General features: G+C 35.0%; 1 protein-coding gene across 4 annotated transcripts in view; it reads right to left on the bottom strand.

Moving 5' to 3' along the window:
* LOC125682587 (DNA primase small subunit-like) overlaps positions 1-18,933 on the bottom strand; it is a 38,364-nt gene that overhangs the window by 8,505 nt on the left and 10,926 nt on the right. For all 4 annotated transcript variants that reach the window (XM_056154584.1, XM_048923239.2, XM_048923241.2 and 1 more), the window contains exons 4-9: positions 17,695-17,768; positions 10,153-10,289; positions 6,906-6,967; positions 6,212-6,324; positions 4,996-5,096; positions 804-936 (exon numbers count right to left, since the gene is read on the bottom strand). In XM_056154584.1, coding sequence (XP_056010559.1) covers positions 804-936; positions 4,996-5,096; positions 6,212-6,324; positions 6,906-6,967; positions 10,153-10,289; positions 17,695-17,768 — 620 coding nt within the window. The remainder of the gene's footprint in view (positions 1-803; positions 937-4,995; positions 5,097-6,211; positions 6,325-6,905; positions 6,968-10,152; positions 10,290-17,694; positions 17,769-18,933) is intronic.

The raw sequence follows: 18,933 nt of genomic DNA, 5'->3' as shown, positions 1-18,933 counted from the left end.
GGCATTCAGCACAAACCATAATATAATTCAGGTGGACTCCCATGGCTCACAATCAATGCTGAATATAGCTAATAACCATCAAGATGTCTTCTGAGATGTACATTTAATCAACATATTCATTTTCTGAAAGTATACTAAGACTAAATTTGATAAATTCCAACACTTACTTTATGTCAAACTTTCAAAATGTAGGAATTTCAACAAAAAATTAGGGCTTTTTTAGGATTCTAAAGCTCAAATATGGAAAATAAGGGCTGTTGTAGAAAAATAAGGAAAATAAGGGCCCGCAATTGTATAAACTATTTCTGTATATTATTTGCAAAATGCATTTACTGTGGAAAATCAGCAACCTGTATTAAGAGACCACCTGTCATATGCAACCTTTTTTCTCTCTCCATTGGATGGTCTATTAATACAGGTTTGACTGTACTTCTTTGATTGTGATTTGCACTACTGAACTAGAATTTGGCTATACACATTCCCCTCTTTCACTCCAATGCTATGGCTAATTTTCAATTTTCCTTATAGAACAATTTACTGGTACAAATTTTGAGCACCAATCTCCAAGTATTGTAAAACGATATCCATTAGATTGTGTATGAAGTGCATATTTTCTGTATTCTTATTTCTCATCTATTGTCTATTTATGGTATTGTTGCATTCTGAGAAAAAATAACCTCACAGTTCCTTCAAACTTTTAGGTAGAACAAATATTTGTATTATCCAGAGAAACAACAATATCAAATCTAATTTTAGCTAGTGAAAACTGGAAATTTTATTTGGAGTACGCTTAATGCTGTTACCTGTTTTGGGATGCACACAGAATGGACTTTTCAGTAAATGGTTGATGCCTTTGCTGACATTAACATCTAGTCGAGGGTAGCAGTACTGCAACATGATCTCCTCTAAGACATACTTGCATCCTTTATATTGACTCTGAGAATAAAACAAACTAGAATCATTTTAGGGTACATTACTGCAAGATACATTATCAAAGATGAGCAGTTTCAAGTCTTCTACAAAACAGAAATGGTACTGCCCACCCACCCATCTAATCTGAAAAAGATGATCATATACAATTCTTTTAAAATTAACACTATCATAATATGATGTCTACACATGTACTTGATATCAAAGTCTGCATAGCAATTCTATTAAGAGGCCCATGGGCCTTAATGGTCACCTGAGTATGCACAATTTTTGGTCTTTTGAAATCATCGTGGTTCCTATGTGCTTTTTATACTTTTCCACTTTTACTTTATACTTTTCCACTTTTATACTTTGTACTAGATAATATATAAATATTGGTATAACTATACAAAATTGATAATTTACAATTCTTTTAAGGAGAGTAAGTTTTATCACATCACACTAAAATTCAATTTCCTATTTGAGTTCTTAAAGATTATTTGTTGAATGCAACTCGCCAATGAATTCTTTTTCAAAAGAAAACAATTTAAAGTTTTTGTTTTATATATCATTTTATGAAGAAATGCAGAAAGTTTTGTGGCAATAGTGCTCAATATATCCAGGAGTAAATAAAAATTTCTAAAATGTACTGCATTTTCAACGTATGATCAACTAAGCACCACCCTGGTATCTGAACCCTGAAATCAGTATAATCATGAAAACAGATTGCTTTTTTGATTTCCAGGAATAGAAGAAAATTTTCTAAAATATATTGCATTTTTAACATGAACCTAGAGGTAATAAATTTCCCATTGCTCATTGTAATCATACAAGCAGGTTAGATGTCCAGCATTAAAGAAGATTGCATTTTTTAAACAATGTATATGACCAATCTGTCCCTACCCTGGTAACATGAATTTCACGATTTTGGCATAGGGCCCAATGCTCATTATAATCATGCAAACATTTTGCCTCCTTGATGACCAGAAGTAAAGAAGATTTTCAAAAATAAAATCCATTTTTAATATATGACCAACTTTGCCCCACCCTGTGGCATGAACCCTGAAATCACAGTCTGAGAATATAACAGTAGACCGATAGACCACGGCTATGCCAAATGAGGTTGGGCCATGCCATGTGCAAACAAGATATCCCGAATTGTCTATGCCAAATTTTAAGAAACAAAGGAATAATTATGATACGTGTGTGTGATAATGCACTTAAAATATTTTCCCTTACAATAGTCAAAATCTATTTTTGTGACCTGGATTTTCCTTCTGTTAATTTAAAAGTATACGACTGAAGTGTCTAAGCGGTTTGAAGATTATGACTAGTGTTCTAGACAAATTATTCAGCATAAGATTCGTATGTCTTTAAATATTATTATTTTTATCTGCATTGATGAATTTTATTGGGATCGATTTTTAAATTGAAATTTTCCCCAACAATATAACTAGAGTCGTCCTTTTTTTATTTCCCAAATATTGCAAGAATGTCAAAACAAAACAATATACATCCGACTTAGAAAAAAATAATTTTGAGGTGAAGGTCAACAAACGGCATGTAAATGATTCAGCAGTTAAAATATTTTCAAGGACAAAGCCTGGCATTAAACCAAAAGATGTCAAACAAACAAAAGAATCAGAACAAGAAAAACGCAAGCTACGTGAAAAAGAAGAAAACGCGAATTCAATCCACTGGCAGAACGGACGAGTATGGTTGAAGTTCGAGGGGAGAGAAATGTGGTGCGTTACCTGCAAGGAGTTTTGGACAGGTCTATGCCAAATGTCTATGTTGCATCAAAAAAGACATTTTCAATTGTTACCATTAGAGCTCTCTTTGCAGCTGGCCACTCGGGCTACTCACTATAATCATGCCAATGGTTGGACTGTTTGACGTCCATGAATAATGAAATGTTTTTAAGATTACACTTATCTTAATAGTTTTGACCACTCCTCTGGCCCAAGGAAGCGACCATGAAATCCACATTTTTTTGTTGCCATTGACCCAGAGATGTTATTTATTAAAATCAATTAAAATTGGTTCAGCCTCTCCAGAGTAAAAGCTGAAAATGTTTAAAAGTTTAAGACCGACACATGAGGGATGACGACAAATGAAAACAGATTGCAAAGGGTCATCAGAGTAACTGAGGTGACATAAAACAAGAGGCCCAAGGGCCTAGAATCGCTCTTTTGATAAATTGTACAACCCCACCATTTCTATTCTTAGCCTCTTAGCATTCTAAATCTTTAGTTAAATCCTAAGAATTCAAAAAAGTAGGTCAATGTGACCTACTTTTTGGTTTACACATTTTGAGAACCCAAGAAATATCAACTGACAAAGTTTGATGATTTTAAGCCAATTAGTATCTGAATATTGAAATATAGCTGTCAAATTCCAATAGTAGGTCATGGTGACCTACTTTTTGGTCAGAGAACTCCGAACATGCAAGACCCATCAACTGACAAAGTTTGATGACTGTAGGTCAAATAGTATCTGAAATATATAAATATAGCCGTCAAATTCCAAAAGTAGGTCAAGGTGACCTACTTTTTCGTCAACACCCTTCAAACATGCAAGACCCAACAACTGACAAAGTTTGATGACTGTAGGTCAAATAGTATCTGAATTATATAAATATGGCCGTCCAATTCCAAAAGTAGGTCAAGGTGACCTACTTTTTGGTCAACACCCTTTGAACATGCAAGACGCATCAACTGACAAAGTTTGATGACTGTAGGTCAAATAGTATCTGAAATATATAAATATAGGTGTCCAATTCCAAAAGTAGGTCAAGTTGACCTACTTTTTGGTCGAAACCCTTCGAACATGCAAGACCCATCAACTAACAAAGTTTGATGACTGTAGGTCAAATAGTATTTGAAATATATAAATATAGCCGTCAAATTCCAAAAGTAGGTCAAGGTGACCTACTTTTTGGTCGATACACTCCGAAGACTCAAGATGCATCAACTGACAAATTTTGATGATTGTAGGTCAAATAGTTTCTGAAATATAGTAATTTAGCTGTCAAATACCAAAAGTAGGTCACGGTGACCTACTTTTTGGTCGACACAAACCGAAGACTGAAGACGTATCAACTGACAAAGTTTGATGATCCTAGGTTTTACAGTGCCCAAAATATGCATCTAAAATTGAAAATGTGAAATTTGAATATCTGCAAAATTCAAAAAGTAGGTCACTGTGACCTACTTTTTTTTATAAATATGTTTCAAGGCCTCAAGATGCATCAACTTACAAGATTTGATGATTCTAAACCTCTCGGTATTTGAAATAACAACTTAAAATATATCTATAAATGATAAGCCATAAAATTCAGAAAGTAGGTCACGGTGACCTATTTTTCAGTTGACGCATTTCAAGGTCCCATGATCCACCAACTGACAAGTTTTGATGATCATAGGCTTCAAAGTGTCCAAGATATGCATCAAAATTAATTTTAAAATAAATACCTGCAAAATTCAAAAAGTAGGTCACCGTGACCTACTTTTGAGACAACTTGACACAAGGTCCTAAGATGCATCAACTGTCAAAATTTGATGATCCTAGTCCTTATAATGACTAAAATATCTAAGATTTAAGGAATTTAAATTTTTTTTTAATTTAGGTCAACTTTGAAGTGACCTCGAGACCACGCCCTTTGCCCCAGGGTAATGCCTTGAACAATTTTTAATCTACAACATATCCTCATCCTTATGTGTAAGTTTGGTGATAATCTGCCCTGTGGTTCTTGAGAAGAAGATTTTTTAGCAACCACTACATTTGTTTGTATTTTCCTGATTATCTCCCCTTGTTAAAGGGTCACATCCCTCTATTTAGTATGTATGAAAGCCCTTGGGCCAATGATACCCTGTAACAAATTTGAAAAAAATTGGCCAAGGGGTTCTTGAGTTATAGCCCTTTTTCTAAAAAGTTTACGCACACCGCACAAATGGCCATAGCATTAGCTCTTTGAGCCTTTGGCTCAGAAGAGCTAAAAACAGAAAGACATTTATGATCATTAAGAACTTCCTTATCACTTTCAATCTATTTAGCAATTCTGCTTCACCTGGCCAACAGATTTACCTTTTCAGCATTTATGAATTTTTTCATGACATCCCATGCTGTCTTTGAAACTGCACCTTGGAATTCTTGTTCAAAGTTTTTTTCTAAAGGCGATCTTAATTGTGATTAAATTAAGTAAAATACAAAAACATAGCTTTTCATAGTATAAAAAGCGAGAAAGTGGAAAGTAACACAAATTTTACATGAACCTCTCAACTGATCTTGTGAGTCATCACTTGCAATAGCTGGTTAAATATTCATGGTTGATGATGGGTAGACTTAATCTCTCCCATATTTCTTGTTTGCAGCTTTGAGCATGTCCAGTTTTAGTATATTTCTCAACATAATTAGGTACTAGGTAGCCTAAGGGATGACTAATGGCATACACTGCCCTAACAGTCTGGTCTTGGATGGAAAACTGTCTCAACTCAATATTCCACTTATAGATGGATTTACAGTTCAGGGTAATAGATCAAGTATCATCCTAAGATGATCCCAAATCATTTCACTTTGTCTACTCCACAATTTTATGCAAAATTAGACCAAAAAATTAAAAAAAAATTCAGAATCATTGTTTTGTGCATGTTTATACAGTCACATTATTTCAAAATGACACAGTATGAACTGTTCACAGGTAATGTAAATATTCCTCTTTCATATAAACTCAACCTAAAAAAACAATAACAAGAGGCCCATGGGCCACATTGCTCACCTAAGCAGCAGTTCCTAGCAATAAATAAGCTTGAGCAACACTATCCCTTGGGGTCTTGGTTTTAAAAAACTTGAATCTGCACTATGTCAGGAAGCTTTCATGTACATTTTAGCTCTTCTGACCCAGTGGTTCTTGAGAAGAAAATTTTTAAATGACCCACCCTATTTTTGCGATTATCTCCCCTTTGAAGGGGACATGGGCCTTCATTTGAACACACTTGAATCCCCTTCACCCAAGGATGCTTTGTGCCAAGTTTGGCTGAAATTGGCCCAGTGGTTCTAGAGAAGAAGGTGAAAATGTGAAAAGTTTACGCTACCGCCAGACAATGGACAAATTTTGATCAGAAAAGCCTTGGGCTCAGGTGATTTAAAAATCATAAAGAAATGAATAATAAATACTTTGGATTGGTAAATTTGTTCAAAAGATTTTAGCTGAAACAGTTCTCCGTCCCATCACACAATTTGTTTGACGAGGCATCATTTAATTTTCTACAAACAATTCTAATATAGAGAGAACAAAGGATATTTTCTTCTGTAATAAGCGACAAGACTTTTTTCTGTCTTTCTTCATCACCCAAAAACTCTTGCTTCTTCACAGCATAATCATCAAATCTATCCTTGATGATTTCTAAGGATTGGCTGGAAATAAAAGTAAAATTCACCAGTTACATTGTAAGAATGTTCTTTCACCAGGATTATGCATGTTAATGCTTGATAATAGAAGAGCATTCATATCACAAATGTAGTGGCAATTTTGCACATTACATATTGCTACCACATAATTTTAGTAAACTTATCTCATTTTATGCAATATACTCATTTAAAGTGGACAAAAACTAAGAGTGTTAATATTCATTAAGGTATACTGCATTGCAAACCTAGCTGCTATTATATCATATATGAGAAAATGTCCATTTAATTTCTCTGCACGAGGGCACACTCAACATAAACATTCTTTATTCTCACCCCCCACCCCCCCAAAAAACCTTTGACCTATTTGAAATATTTGTGAAAAAAGTGATACAGACAAACAGATAACTGCTATCCCCAGCTTTTACTGAATTGGGGACAAAAATTTTAATATTTGTATAAAGAATTACATTATTTAAAATATAGTAAAGCGTGGACAGGAGATTCAAAATAAGAGACTTTCAAAAAATTAGTGTGCTTAAAACATGTTGCATCTAACCTTCAAATCTTTCATAAAACAAATGACTTACCTGATGAAAGGATGAAGTGTTGGGGTATCCAGACTGACTTTTTTATTCTGATGTTCTCCACCCTGGAAATATAATACATGTATTACCTTCTATTATACAAATTAGTGGAGATGTGGAAAAGTGATGGCCATGCCGGCTGGACCAGCTGAATTTGACCGTGACTGATAATAATTGGCTAAATGTCAGTCAATATGACTGGTACTGATCACACCGCTCACATGCATGAGCATTGTTGAAAAATCCAATCTGCAATCCTTAAGATGTACCAGTGTACAAAGTTTGATGTCTGTCTGGGGTGGGGTGGTGGTGGTCATGATTTTAACAAACTTGAATCTGCATTATGTCAGGAAGCTTTCATGTAAATTTCTGCTCTTCTGGCTTAGTGGTTCTTGAGAAGAGGACTTTTAAATGACCCCACCCTATTTTTGTGATTATCTCCCCTTTGAAGGGGGCATGGCCCTTCATTTGAATAAACGTGAAAGCCCTTCACCCAATTGGCCCAGTGGTTCTGGAGAAGTCGAAAATGTAAAATGTTTACAGAGGACCGGCAGATAGCGGAAAACAGGTGATCTGAAAAGCTCACACATATATATGTACATTTCCTGTAATGTGTCGTCGTCCATTTTCTTTCTAGATCCACATTATTTTCAAAATCCTCCAGATATTCAGCTTTTCTTTTGAAAACGTTGTTTATCTGAGTCTTGTCAACATTTAATTCTGCAGCAAAAGCCTCTAAATTCGTCATTGCAATTTGCCGAAATAATCACGTGTCAAGGGGGCTAAAAAACGAAGAGAGAGGGAAGGTACAGAGACATCAAAAGCAAGGAGGGGGTTCAAAATTACTTAACCCTCAAAGAGTACATCTGAGAGTGGCACATGCCCCCCCCCCCCCCCCCCACCCCTGTCTGTTTTTTTATGAGGTAAAAAGGAAAAAAGAGGGCCTCCCTCCCTCATTTATTTTTGACAAAACTGGCCTGAGAACCAAGTAATTTTTTTGTTGTTGGCCTAACTGGAAGTTGTCATACGCACAATGTATGTTAGAATGCAAAAAGAGATAACTCACATTTTCGAACAGGCCTATAACAGTTGCACAATTTTATTATATACGTAACATATACACAAATTTGAATCAAATCTGATAATTGATTTTTAAAATATACTATGTATATTGATAACATCCCCTAAAAATGGAGAACAATCCACATAACTCTCTTAAATATTAAAAAATCTCAATCAAAATAGCAGGTGCACAACTTCATTATTTATATAGGATATACACAAAGTTCGATTCAAATCAGTTCATTGGTGTTAAAGGCCGGGAGTAACCTAGAAAATTTTACACCCCTACAGCAATTAAGCATATATGGCAAGAGGGCAGGGCTTAGCGTTGTTATCAGAATAAGCAGCAATCTGATGCTTGACTCTACACGTGCTCTGTAGCAGACGATATTTTGAACAGGGAGACTGGTATGACTAAAGTTTTCCCGCATTTTTCTACCACTCTGCTCGATCTGTGAGGCACTGAAAGGCTATGTTTTTACTTTAACAAAACTTCACCCTAGGAACTACAAAATGAATTCATCATTGTTTTATCCATATCTTTTAAATGAAGTTTTCTTTTATAATATACACAAATATTGGTATATATGATATACTAATACTTATAATTTTCCTCTTGGTACCTTTCAATTATGAGAAGAATTGGGGGGGAAATTGTAGCTGTGCAATGGAGGACATGTGCATTGAAGGGTTATTAAGAAACGTTTTGTCCATTATGATATTTGGAGACCTACTATCTGTGATTGTCTCTTTTGGCATTGTAATGTTCACATGTAAGAGTCCAGATTGAGAGTAATTTTAGAGTGATGGTTGATCAATTGGACATTTGTCATCATTGGTGAGAGACAATTAATGGGAGTTACACAACTGGCCTAGGAGATCGTTGCTTAATCAGACAAACATCATGCTTGACATTATTCGAGAAAAGGTACCAGCAATCCTGCAAAACTCTGAAACAGTGATCAGACTGAACAGTCCTAATGAGTTATTTTCATAAAGTTAACCAATTTTTTTAATGGAATGTGATTATATATAATTAAAAAATAAAATTTGGATTTACCAATGATATATGAGCAAGTACTTTTTTTCCACGTTATACAGTGATTTGATTACATGTTGCCTTTGGTGCAATCCCTCTTATCTAGAACTAGACAAGCATGCTCCTGCAATATGTGAGTCAACATCCGGTGTAAACAATAACAAAAGATAATCACACCCACAAACTGCCAATCTCTAGTTTGAAATACAAATTTAGCCCTGCTTCAGATTTTTGAGGCCAAAATTAAAACTTCATGAGAATTTATATCTAAAATAGATATGGCCAATATATGCACAGTTATGAGGGGAACAAGCATACCTATTTTAAAATTTCAGTACAACAGCTTAATCTTTATTTTTGCAAAATAAGTGCTGCAATCTGAATGTGACCAGAAAATTCATATATTCCACCATTTTCACGGATTGGCTGCTTTTATACCCAATTGCCGGCCTTTAAAGATACACTCCTGACAAATGCTGTCCATGGATGGATGGACAAGGTGATTCCAGTAGGCCCACCTAAACTTCATTGGCAGGAGATATAAAGAGAGAAAAAGATTATTGATGCTACCCCAACAAACTTGGCACTTTGAAAAATGGTAGGGATGTTCTTTCACTAAATGTTCTGCATTAAGGCGAGAAAACGGTGTTTAGGATTAAAAATTTTAAAAACTGTGAGAGCTTGTGTCACCATAAGCATCAAGAAATTAATAAGCTCTCAGCGATCTGGCAGCTTTAATTTTAATTTGCTCATTCATATAGAATTATCACCAGTGTCAACTCATTGAGTGAAAAATTCTGTCAGCAATATTAAACTACATACATCAATCAAATTGTTCTGCTTCTGTCCAACCATACATTTTACTTGTTTATATGTTATGTTATATACTGTTTTCCGCCACACTCAACAATTTTTCAGTTATCTGGTGGTGCCCAGTTTTTATTGGTGGAAGAGAGACCTGGGAAGAGACCACCGACCTTCCAAAAGTAAACTGGGAAACTTTCTCACTTACCGCCGTGAGCGGGATTTGAACCCGCGTCCGTTTCTAAATCTGAGGGAAATTTGTAACACAATAATATAAAGAAGTGTTAACAGTTGAAGAACAGCTTTGCTGAAGAAAATATGTTAAAACAGTATACGCTTCCTTACTTTGACAAGACTGAGATACTCTGCCACTGCTGTCCTCCCATTCTGGGAGAGTTTCCTAGCTGTTTCATCACACACCCAGCAGTGAACCCCTCGCCTCCCGGAGTACACCCACAGTCTGTGCTCAAATCCAAAATCCTCTGGAAAAAGACATCAAATTTATCAATCACAATAATCATTAACAAAAGGCCCATGGGCCATATTGCTCACCTGATTCACCTTGTCCCTGCCATTGTTCAGTTGTTGTGATTTTTAAAAGACCCCTTTCCAATCTTTATTCCCATGAAAAATTATGATCCGATATTGTGGCCCTGATGTATATCAAGGCCTTGTCATAAAGAATTAATATACAAAATACAAGAGGCCCATGGGCCACATCGCTCACCTGAGTCACTTTGGCTCACATTTAAAATCTTTCCTATATATTCACCTGTAAAACTTTTATCCCTACTGTGACCCCAACCTACTTCCGGGGGCCATGATTTTTTCAAAATTGAATCTGGACTATATCAGAAAGCTTTCAACTTTTCCGGCCCAATGATTTTTCAGAAGATTTTTAATGATTTTTCCTATATACTTGTATGTAAAAATTGATCCCCTATTGTCGCCTCATCTTACCCCCGGGGGCCATGATTTTAACAAACTTGAATTTGCACTATGTCAGGAAGCTTTCATGTAAATTTCCACTTTCCTGGCTCAGTAGTTTTGAGAAGAAGATTTTTCAAGATTTTCCTTATATATTTGTATGTAAAACTTCGATTCCCCCTTGTGGCCCCATTCTACCCCCGGGGGCCATGATTTTAACAAACTTAAATCTGCACTATGTCAGGAAGCTTTCATGTAAATTTCCACTTTCCTGGCTCTGGCTCAGTAGTTTTTGAGAAGAAGATTTTTCAAGATTTTCCCTTTATATTTGTATGCAAAACTTTGACCCCCCCTTGTGGCCCAATCCTACCCCCGGGGACCATGATTTTTACAAACTTGAATCTGCGCTATGTTAGGAAGCTTTCAGGCTTAAAATAAAAATTGATTTGTTTGATGTACTCCGACCAATCCGTGAAATTTGTCCTGACCCAATCGTTTTTTCCACACTTCGAAATTTTAATTTTTCTTTTTTGGCTTCCTGGAAAGTAGACATTCTTCGAATTAGTTTTAAAGTTGATGCCCCCCCCCCCCTTTTTTTTGGGACTAGTTGTTTTACAGAATTTTTGTTGCACTGTATCAAAATGTTCTTTGGGCGTCTTTCGGTTCTACTTTCACTTTGATAATGACCATTTGTTAATCTGGGAACTTTTCAAACACTTTTGTGTATGAACGATCAAATATACCGCATCCCTGCTCCAAATTACCACATTATCTACCAACAAGGTAGAGCAAGAAGCTACGAACTCCCCCATCGAGGCCTGATCGTATTTGTGTACAAAAGTTTGAAAGCCATCTTACTTAAATCAAAAATCACGTGAGATAGCGCACCAAAATTATGGCGGACCACGAGTCTGCGTTCAAGTTGATGGTCTATATATATTTCTGAAAAAGCACGCATAAAATTTTGATATAGGATTATTTAAATGTTATGACGATTTAATAGGTGAAAGGCACTTTTACTTTGCTCTTAAACTGAGACACACGAATGGAACATGATCCTCACAATAAATTGAACGATGCGGGGAAGTCGGCATTAAAATTATATTGGGCAATATTAAAATTGATTGTAAATTCATAGATCACATTAAAAGTGTTTAGGTGATTACTATTATGAATGTAAAACCACAAATAGAAGAATCAATCAGTGGTAATAAAAAGGGGTGTTAATTTATTTATTAACAACTGCAGAGGTCCTCATCCGTAACGAATACAAAACGTCCTGAGAAAATTTCAGAAGACATCGAAAGATTTACGTGTATTATATACAATGTGTACAAAATGAATGTTCTAAACTCTATTCTGTCTCGCAGCATTATGTGTTTAATGAAAACATCAGTAAATTTGTAAATCTGATTTTCATGACATTAAAAAAAAAAAAAATAAATAAATTAAAAAAAAATAAATAGCGACCTACCTACCCGACTTGAAAAATGTGGGTCGGAGTACATCAAACAATTTTTTTTTTAATGATGGCCTCGTGTAAATTTCCACTTTGATCCCCCTTGTGGTCCCATCCTACCCCTGGGGGGCCATTACTTTAACAAACTTAAATCTGCACTATGTCAGGAAGCTTTCATGTAAATATCAGCTTTTCTGGCTCAGTGGTTCTTGAGAAGATTTTCCTATGTATTTGTATGTAAAACTTTGATCCCCTATTGTGGCCCCATCCAACTCCCGGAGCCCATGATTTTAACAAACTTGAATCGCACTATGCAGGGTTCGAAATTACCTCATGTCTGTAAGTCCGAGACTAGTAAAAAACGTGTCGGACTAGTAAATTCTCTATAGAACTAGTCGTTACGGACTGGCGGAAATCAATCTTGAATTGGTTAAGATTTTAGCAAGATTTGTCCGAGTCTCTTAGATGTTTGAACTTATGGTCGATTACCTGCATGGTTAAGTGTTTGCATGACTGCATGTATGACATCCTCTATAGGGAAAAGATTACCAATTAATTTCCCATAGACTTCAATGCTAACCTTTGACCCTCTCATTAATTAACTATATTAATTTTAAACAAATGACCGCAAACATTTCAAAGTGCATTCCAAGTGTTGATAAAAAAACGACAAAAATTATTATATAGGGTCGCGTGCCTTTTATAGGCCATATTTGTACTTTTTTTACAACACATAGAAATCTGCAGTAAATTGCACCCTTCATTTTAAGCACACCTCTACCATGGTAATTTCCTGAGTCATTTCTCGATTTTGTGCGATAATTTTTCATCCTGACAATTAATATCAACCTCTATAATATTTCTTTCAATTCCAAATAATTTCACTCTTGATATTAGCCAATCACGCAACACCCAGACATTTAATACCTCCGCTCAATCTTGGGTAAACTGCATCCGGGCTACGCTTGCGGGGGTTTGGTACTCTCATTCCATCTTCCAAACACATGGAGTGCGTTCGAGACCGCTGTTCCTCGAACGAGCACAAATTCCTGCTGATTCCGAACGCCGAGTACGCATCACGAGAATAGGTACGAGGTGCAAGAACTGCAAAGAGTGTGGTCTAAGAACATGTACGTTTGCACGCACATGTTCTCGTCATTCGCGACTCTAACACAGGAGTTCATAACACTATAGCTCATGGCTTCGTCAATCGAGTGAATTTTATTGATAAAATTTCAAACTCCTGTGACTCTAAGAACTGAGCACGAAAACAACGGGAACGTCGATCTCGAATGCACTTATGTAGCTATGGATGTTTATAAAAGGATTGACTCGGAGGTTACTGTATGCTTCTGAAGATCTTGAATGCAAAATAAAGTATGGTGGTCTTTTTCTTCTGTAGGTGTTAGAAACTGAATTGCTTGCAACTGTGATGTGTTTGGTTTCATTAAGAATAAAATGAAGATCATTTAATATGATATACTGGACGGACTAGTGAAATGCTTTGCGGACTAGTGAATATCAATAGTGACTAGTCCGTATGGACAAGTGGTTGAAAAAGTTAATTTCGAACCCTGCTATATAATAAAGCCTTTATTTATCCAGGATTACATATTTAGCGATAACGCTAGTTTTCAATATGGTCCTGCATATAACATACATACAGACAGATATTAGTAAAATAAACACAGATTAAAAGAAGTAGAATACATATAAACTTACGAAATAATTATGAATGTAAGATAAATAGAATACAAAATGAAGCTTAAAAAGTATGGTGATAATCTCTAAGATAATTTCTCTTAAAACACGCAACACTTGTTGAGTTTCTTATATTTTGACTCAAGGCATTCCACACTGTGCTCCCTGAAATGCTGAAAGATCTTCTATAATATTCTGTTTTTGCCCTGGGTATATACAATATATTTGAATAAGAATTTCTAGTTTGTCTCTGACTGACTTCTGATACATATTTAAAAACATTTAAATAATCTGGCATTAAACCATGTAAAACTTTATACACTAAAATGACTTTTCTATAGACAAAGTAATCTGATAGAGGCAACCAGTTAAGTTCTGTAAACATGACATTAGATGGTGTTTCAAAATTTCTGATGTTAAGAATTACCCTTGCAGCTCGTTTTTGCAATATAAAAAGCTTATTCACATTTTCAGCATTTCTTGGATTGCTCCATATAGTACAACAATATGTAAAATGTGGAAAAATCATAGTATTAAAAATCTTCAGCAGCGCATCGTTTGACATAAAATATCTTATTCTTCTTAAAATGCCAATTCTCTTGGAAATCTTGTTCATAAGTGATTCTATATGACTTTTCCAGGACAAAGTTTCATCAATAATAATACCAAGTAATTTTGACTCCTGAACACATTCTATGACATGGTTATTTATCACTAAATTTAATTTTCGATACTTTGATAATTTTTGTGCCGATCCAATAAGCATACATTGAGTTTTAGACAGGTTTAAGCTTAATTTATTTTCCTTAATCCACATTATACTGTGCTGAAGATCTTCACACATCTTTGACTCAATATTTTCCACTGACTTATCTGTTACATCTTGTGAAGTATCATCTGCATACATATTTACATGAGAATGTTTCAGTGCTTGTGGATAGTCATTAATATACAGGATAAAAAACAATGGGCCTAAAATAGAGCCTTGCGGAACTCCAATGGTTACATTTCTTTCATCCGATAAATTGCCTTTCCAAATAACTCTCTGTGTACGATTTGTTAGATATGATTTAAACCATTCAAAAGTATCATTGCATATGCCAAATGACTTGAGTTTGTGTAATAAAACCTTGTGATTTATAGTGTCAAATGCTTTCCGTAAGTCTATAAAAATTACACCAGTAAGTTTACCTTCATCAATATTTTTAAGCCATCTATCTACTAGAGAAATAAGAGTACTTTCACATGAGTGTTTTGGCCTAAAACCAGACTGACAATCTGTAATTAGAGAATTTACTGACAAATACTCATAAAATGAATTAAAAACATGCCTTTCTAAAATTTTGCTAACACAGGGTAAAATGGATACAGGCCGATAATTATTAACTAGACATTCATCCCCTGATTTAAAAAGTGGTACAACTCGTGCCTTTTTCCAGTCATCTGCACAAGTACATGAAGATATAGAATAGTTGAAAATATATGCAAGAATATCACATACACTATCTAAGGAAGCTTTCATGTAAATTTCAGCTTTTCTGGCCCAGTGGTTCTTGAAAAGATTTTTAAATGACTCCACCATATTTTTGCATTTTTATGATTATCTCCCCTTTGAAAGGGACATGGCCCTTCATTAGAACAAACTTGAAAGCCCTTCACCCAAGGATGCATTTGGCCAAGTTTGGTTGAAATTGGCCCAGTGGTTCTGGAGAAGTCGAAAATGTAAAAAGTTTACAGACGGACGGACAGATGACATGGACAACTGGCGATCAGAAAAGCTCATTTGAGCTTTCAGCTCAGGTGAACTAATAAAAGCTTTACTTTAAATAGTTCAGGTGATAATGATTAGGTCAGGTTGTTTTTAAAAAGTAGGTCAAACTCAAAGGTGAAAGGATCAAACAACATTGTCTACGATGTCTTGCCATAAAGAATCTATATACAAAATATGACAGCCCCACCTAAAAATTATACAGTTTTAGATAGGGCTGGGACAATTCAGGGTTAGCTCGATTCGGTTCGGTTTCGATTCAGAACAGCACGGTTCGGTTATTTTCGATTCGGTTCATGTTAGGTCCAATTTATCTAATGACACCACAAAAATTAACAATTTTAATGAGTAGCATATTTGATTTGATTTAATTCAAGTTATATAACTATATGTTGTCATTTGTAAACATCATATCTATTCATAATGGCATTTTATAACTTTGATAGAAAAAAGAAAACACTGACAGTCTATCAAAATTTGTTATATTAATGTGCTGCATAAGTTTTGGATTATTAAACAAATCTATAGTGAATCTAAAATGTATATGATATTGTTTTCATTGATATGCAAAAATTCAACAATTCTATCAATTGAGTCTTTGAAAATCTCTCCTTTATTGATTTACTTCTCTCATGTTAACTGTCAAATCTGTGTCATTACCTACGATGTTGATTTCACTCCACCACTGACAGAAATGCTATATGTCATGTAAAGATAAACTGCAATGATCTTACCGACCATATTCTGTTGGTATCTGAGTGGTGAAAATGCTAACTCTTAACACAGTAGTGATTTAAGTCTCCGTTGCATAAAAAACCACATGTTTTCAACATCACTCGGACGCCATATTTGTTGTTTTGGTGTAAGTAAAATCTAAACCGAACCGAACCGAAATCCGGAATTTGTAATCGGTGCATCGAATCGAATGGTATGAATCGCGGTGCACCGAAATTTTCGGTGCACCGCACAGCCCTAGTTTTAGATATATTTAATAGGTAATGTTTTCTTAAATTAAAAGTAGTCAGACTCCAAGTTCAAGGTTACAACATCACAGGTCATGATATGAAATATAAGGTCTTGCTATAAGAAATATACACACAAGATATGAAACATCTATCATAAATAGTTCAAGACATATTCTATAGGTCAGATTTTTATCAAAAGTAGGTCAAACTTCCAGGTCAAGGTCACATGAAAGGTATTACCGTAAAAAATGTCTATAAAATGTAAAAGCCAGAAAGAACTTTAATAGTTCCATAGATATTTCTAGAGATTTTTCCTATATATCAGCATAGAACACTTTAATCCCCTATTGTGGCCCCACCCTAAACCTGGGAACCATGAATTGCACAAACTTGGATTTACTCTATGTTAAGAAGATTTCATGTAAATTTTAACTTTTCTGGCCCAGTGGTTCTCAAGAAGATGTTTAAAGATTTTCCCCATATACTCACATGTAAAACTTTGATCCATTATTGTTGCCCCACCTAACCCTTGAAGGCCATGTTTTATTACACTTGAATCTGAACTATGTCAGGAAGCTGCCCTGTAAATTTGAATTGTTCTGGCCCAGTGGTTCTTGAGAAGAAGATTTTCAAAGATTTTCTAAATATATATCCACATGTAAAACTTTGATCCCCTATATTGTGGCCTCACCCTATCCCCAGGGGCCATGACTTTAACAAACTTGAATCTTGCACTATGCCAGGAAGCTTTTTAAAGTAAATTTCAATTTTTCTCACACAGTGATTCTTGAGAATAAGATTTTTAAATGAGCCCACCTTATTTTTGCATTTTCGTGATTATCTCCCCCTTTGAAGGGGGTATGGCCCTTCATTTCAAATAAGTTGAATCCCCTTCACCCAAGGATGATTGAAATCGGGCCAGTGATTCTGGAGAAGATGAAAATTTGAAAAGTTTACAGACAGATGATTGAGGCAAAAAGTGATCAGAATAGCTCACTTGAGGTTTTAGTTCAGGTGAGGTAATAAATGTAATTACTGCTGATTGTACAATATCAAAACTATAATACCTTCTAATGCTCGATCCAAGACTTTGATTGCTACCTGCATCAGGGGCCAACACTTTTCACATATATCTGCTCCTCTGAAAATTGCAAATGAACACATATTAAGATTAATATTTGACATCATTATAAATAATCTAAGTGTAGAGTATCTGAACTTAAAGATACAAAAGGCCTACAGGCCTTATCAGTCATATGAGTATTAGTTTAAAGTATCACTAGCTCCAATAGCTATGAAATTCAGAAATAATTTCCTGTTCTGCATATCAAAGTTAAATTCTAATATTTAGCAACAGTATAACACAAAATGTGTTCTTAAACTTAAATGCTCTCAAAAGTGTCTATACTGATGAAAGATTTTACATAATATATGTAACATTAACATGATAATGATTAATTTGGACCTGTCCAGGAGTCAAAACCCTTGGGTTGCAAAATTCAGTTTTCCTGAAATTTATAATTGAAGTCCCCCTTGTCCCAAAGATGCTTCATATCAAATTTGAAAAGAATTGGAATGGTAGTTATCAAGAAGACATTAAAAATTTTCAATTGTTAACCCACGGCGACGATCGCTGAACTATTGCACTAAAGTCACCTCTAGGTTTACTCAGGTGAACTAGAAATTTATGTTACTTATTCATTTTACGCATTGATTAAATGACTCATTATGCTTGTGTAATCAGAGTTAGCTGGTTTTATATCTAATTATGTTTTATTAATTAACCTCCTTGCGCTGAGTGTATTTTGAATGTGAGCGTTACGTATCCATGGAAATAGGCAGACTGACCATTATATGCATGACTGGTTCTAACCCACATCACATTCCTGCCACTATCTTACTGATCCGACTCTCTCTGCCAGTCCCTTGAATAGGACAGAACCTTATTACATACAGCAATTTATGCAATATCTTCAGAATTTATGTCCTCTTAAAAATCTATTTCATGTGTTTAGTTAAAACGTCCATGTCTCATTGTGTTGTCAATGTGTAAATTCGTGTGTTTGTTACACTTTAATTTCAGGATTTATTATTACGATTGTGAATTAATAAATTGATATCCCAAGATACCCAAAAGCTTTACCAAGGTTACACTTGGTTTGAATCAAGGTTCAACAAGAAATGTTTCAAAGACATGTATGTTCCCAGTGGTGCAAAATTGAAAAGGGTCACACACATGTATCATTTAATTGATAGTAGTGCCAAAACAATTCAAGATATTGAGTGGACAATATCTTCCTCTGTTT

Source organism: Ostrea edulis, chromosome 2 (assembly GCF_947568905.1).
Source record: "Ostrea edulis chromosome 2, xbOstEdul1.1, whole genome shotgun sequence".
Lineage (NCBI taxonomy): Eukaryota > Metazoa > Mollusca > Bivalvia > Ostreida > Ostreidae > Ostrea > Ostrea edulis.
This window is presented reverse-complemented; position numbering and strand designations above follow the sequence as displayed.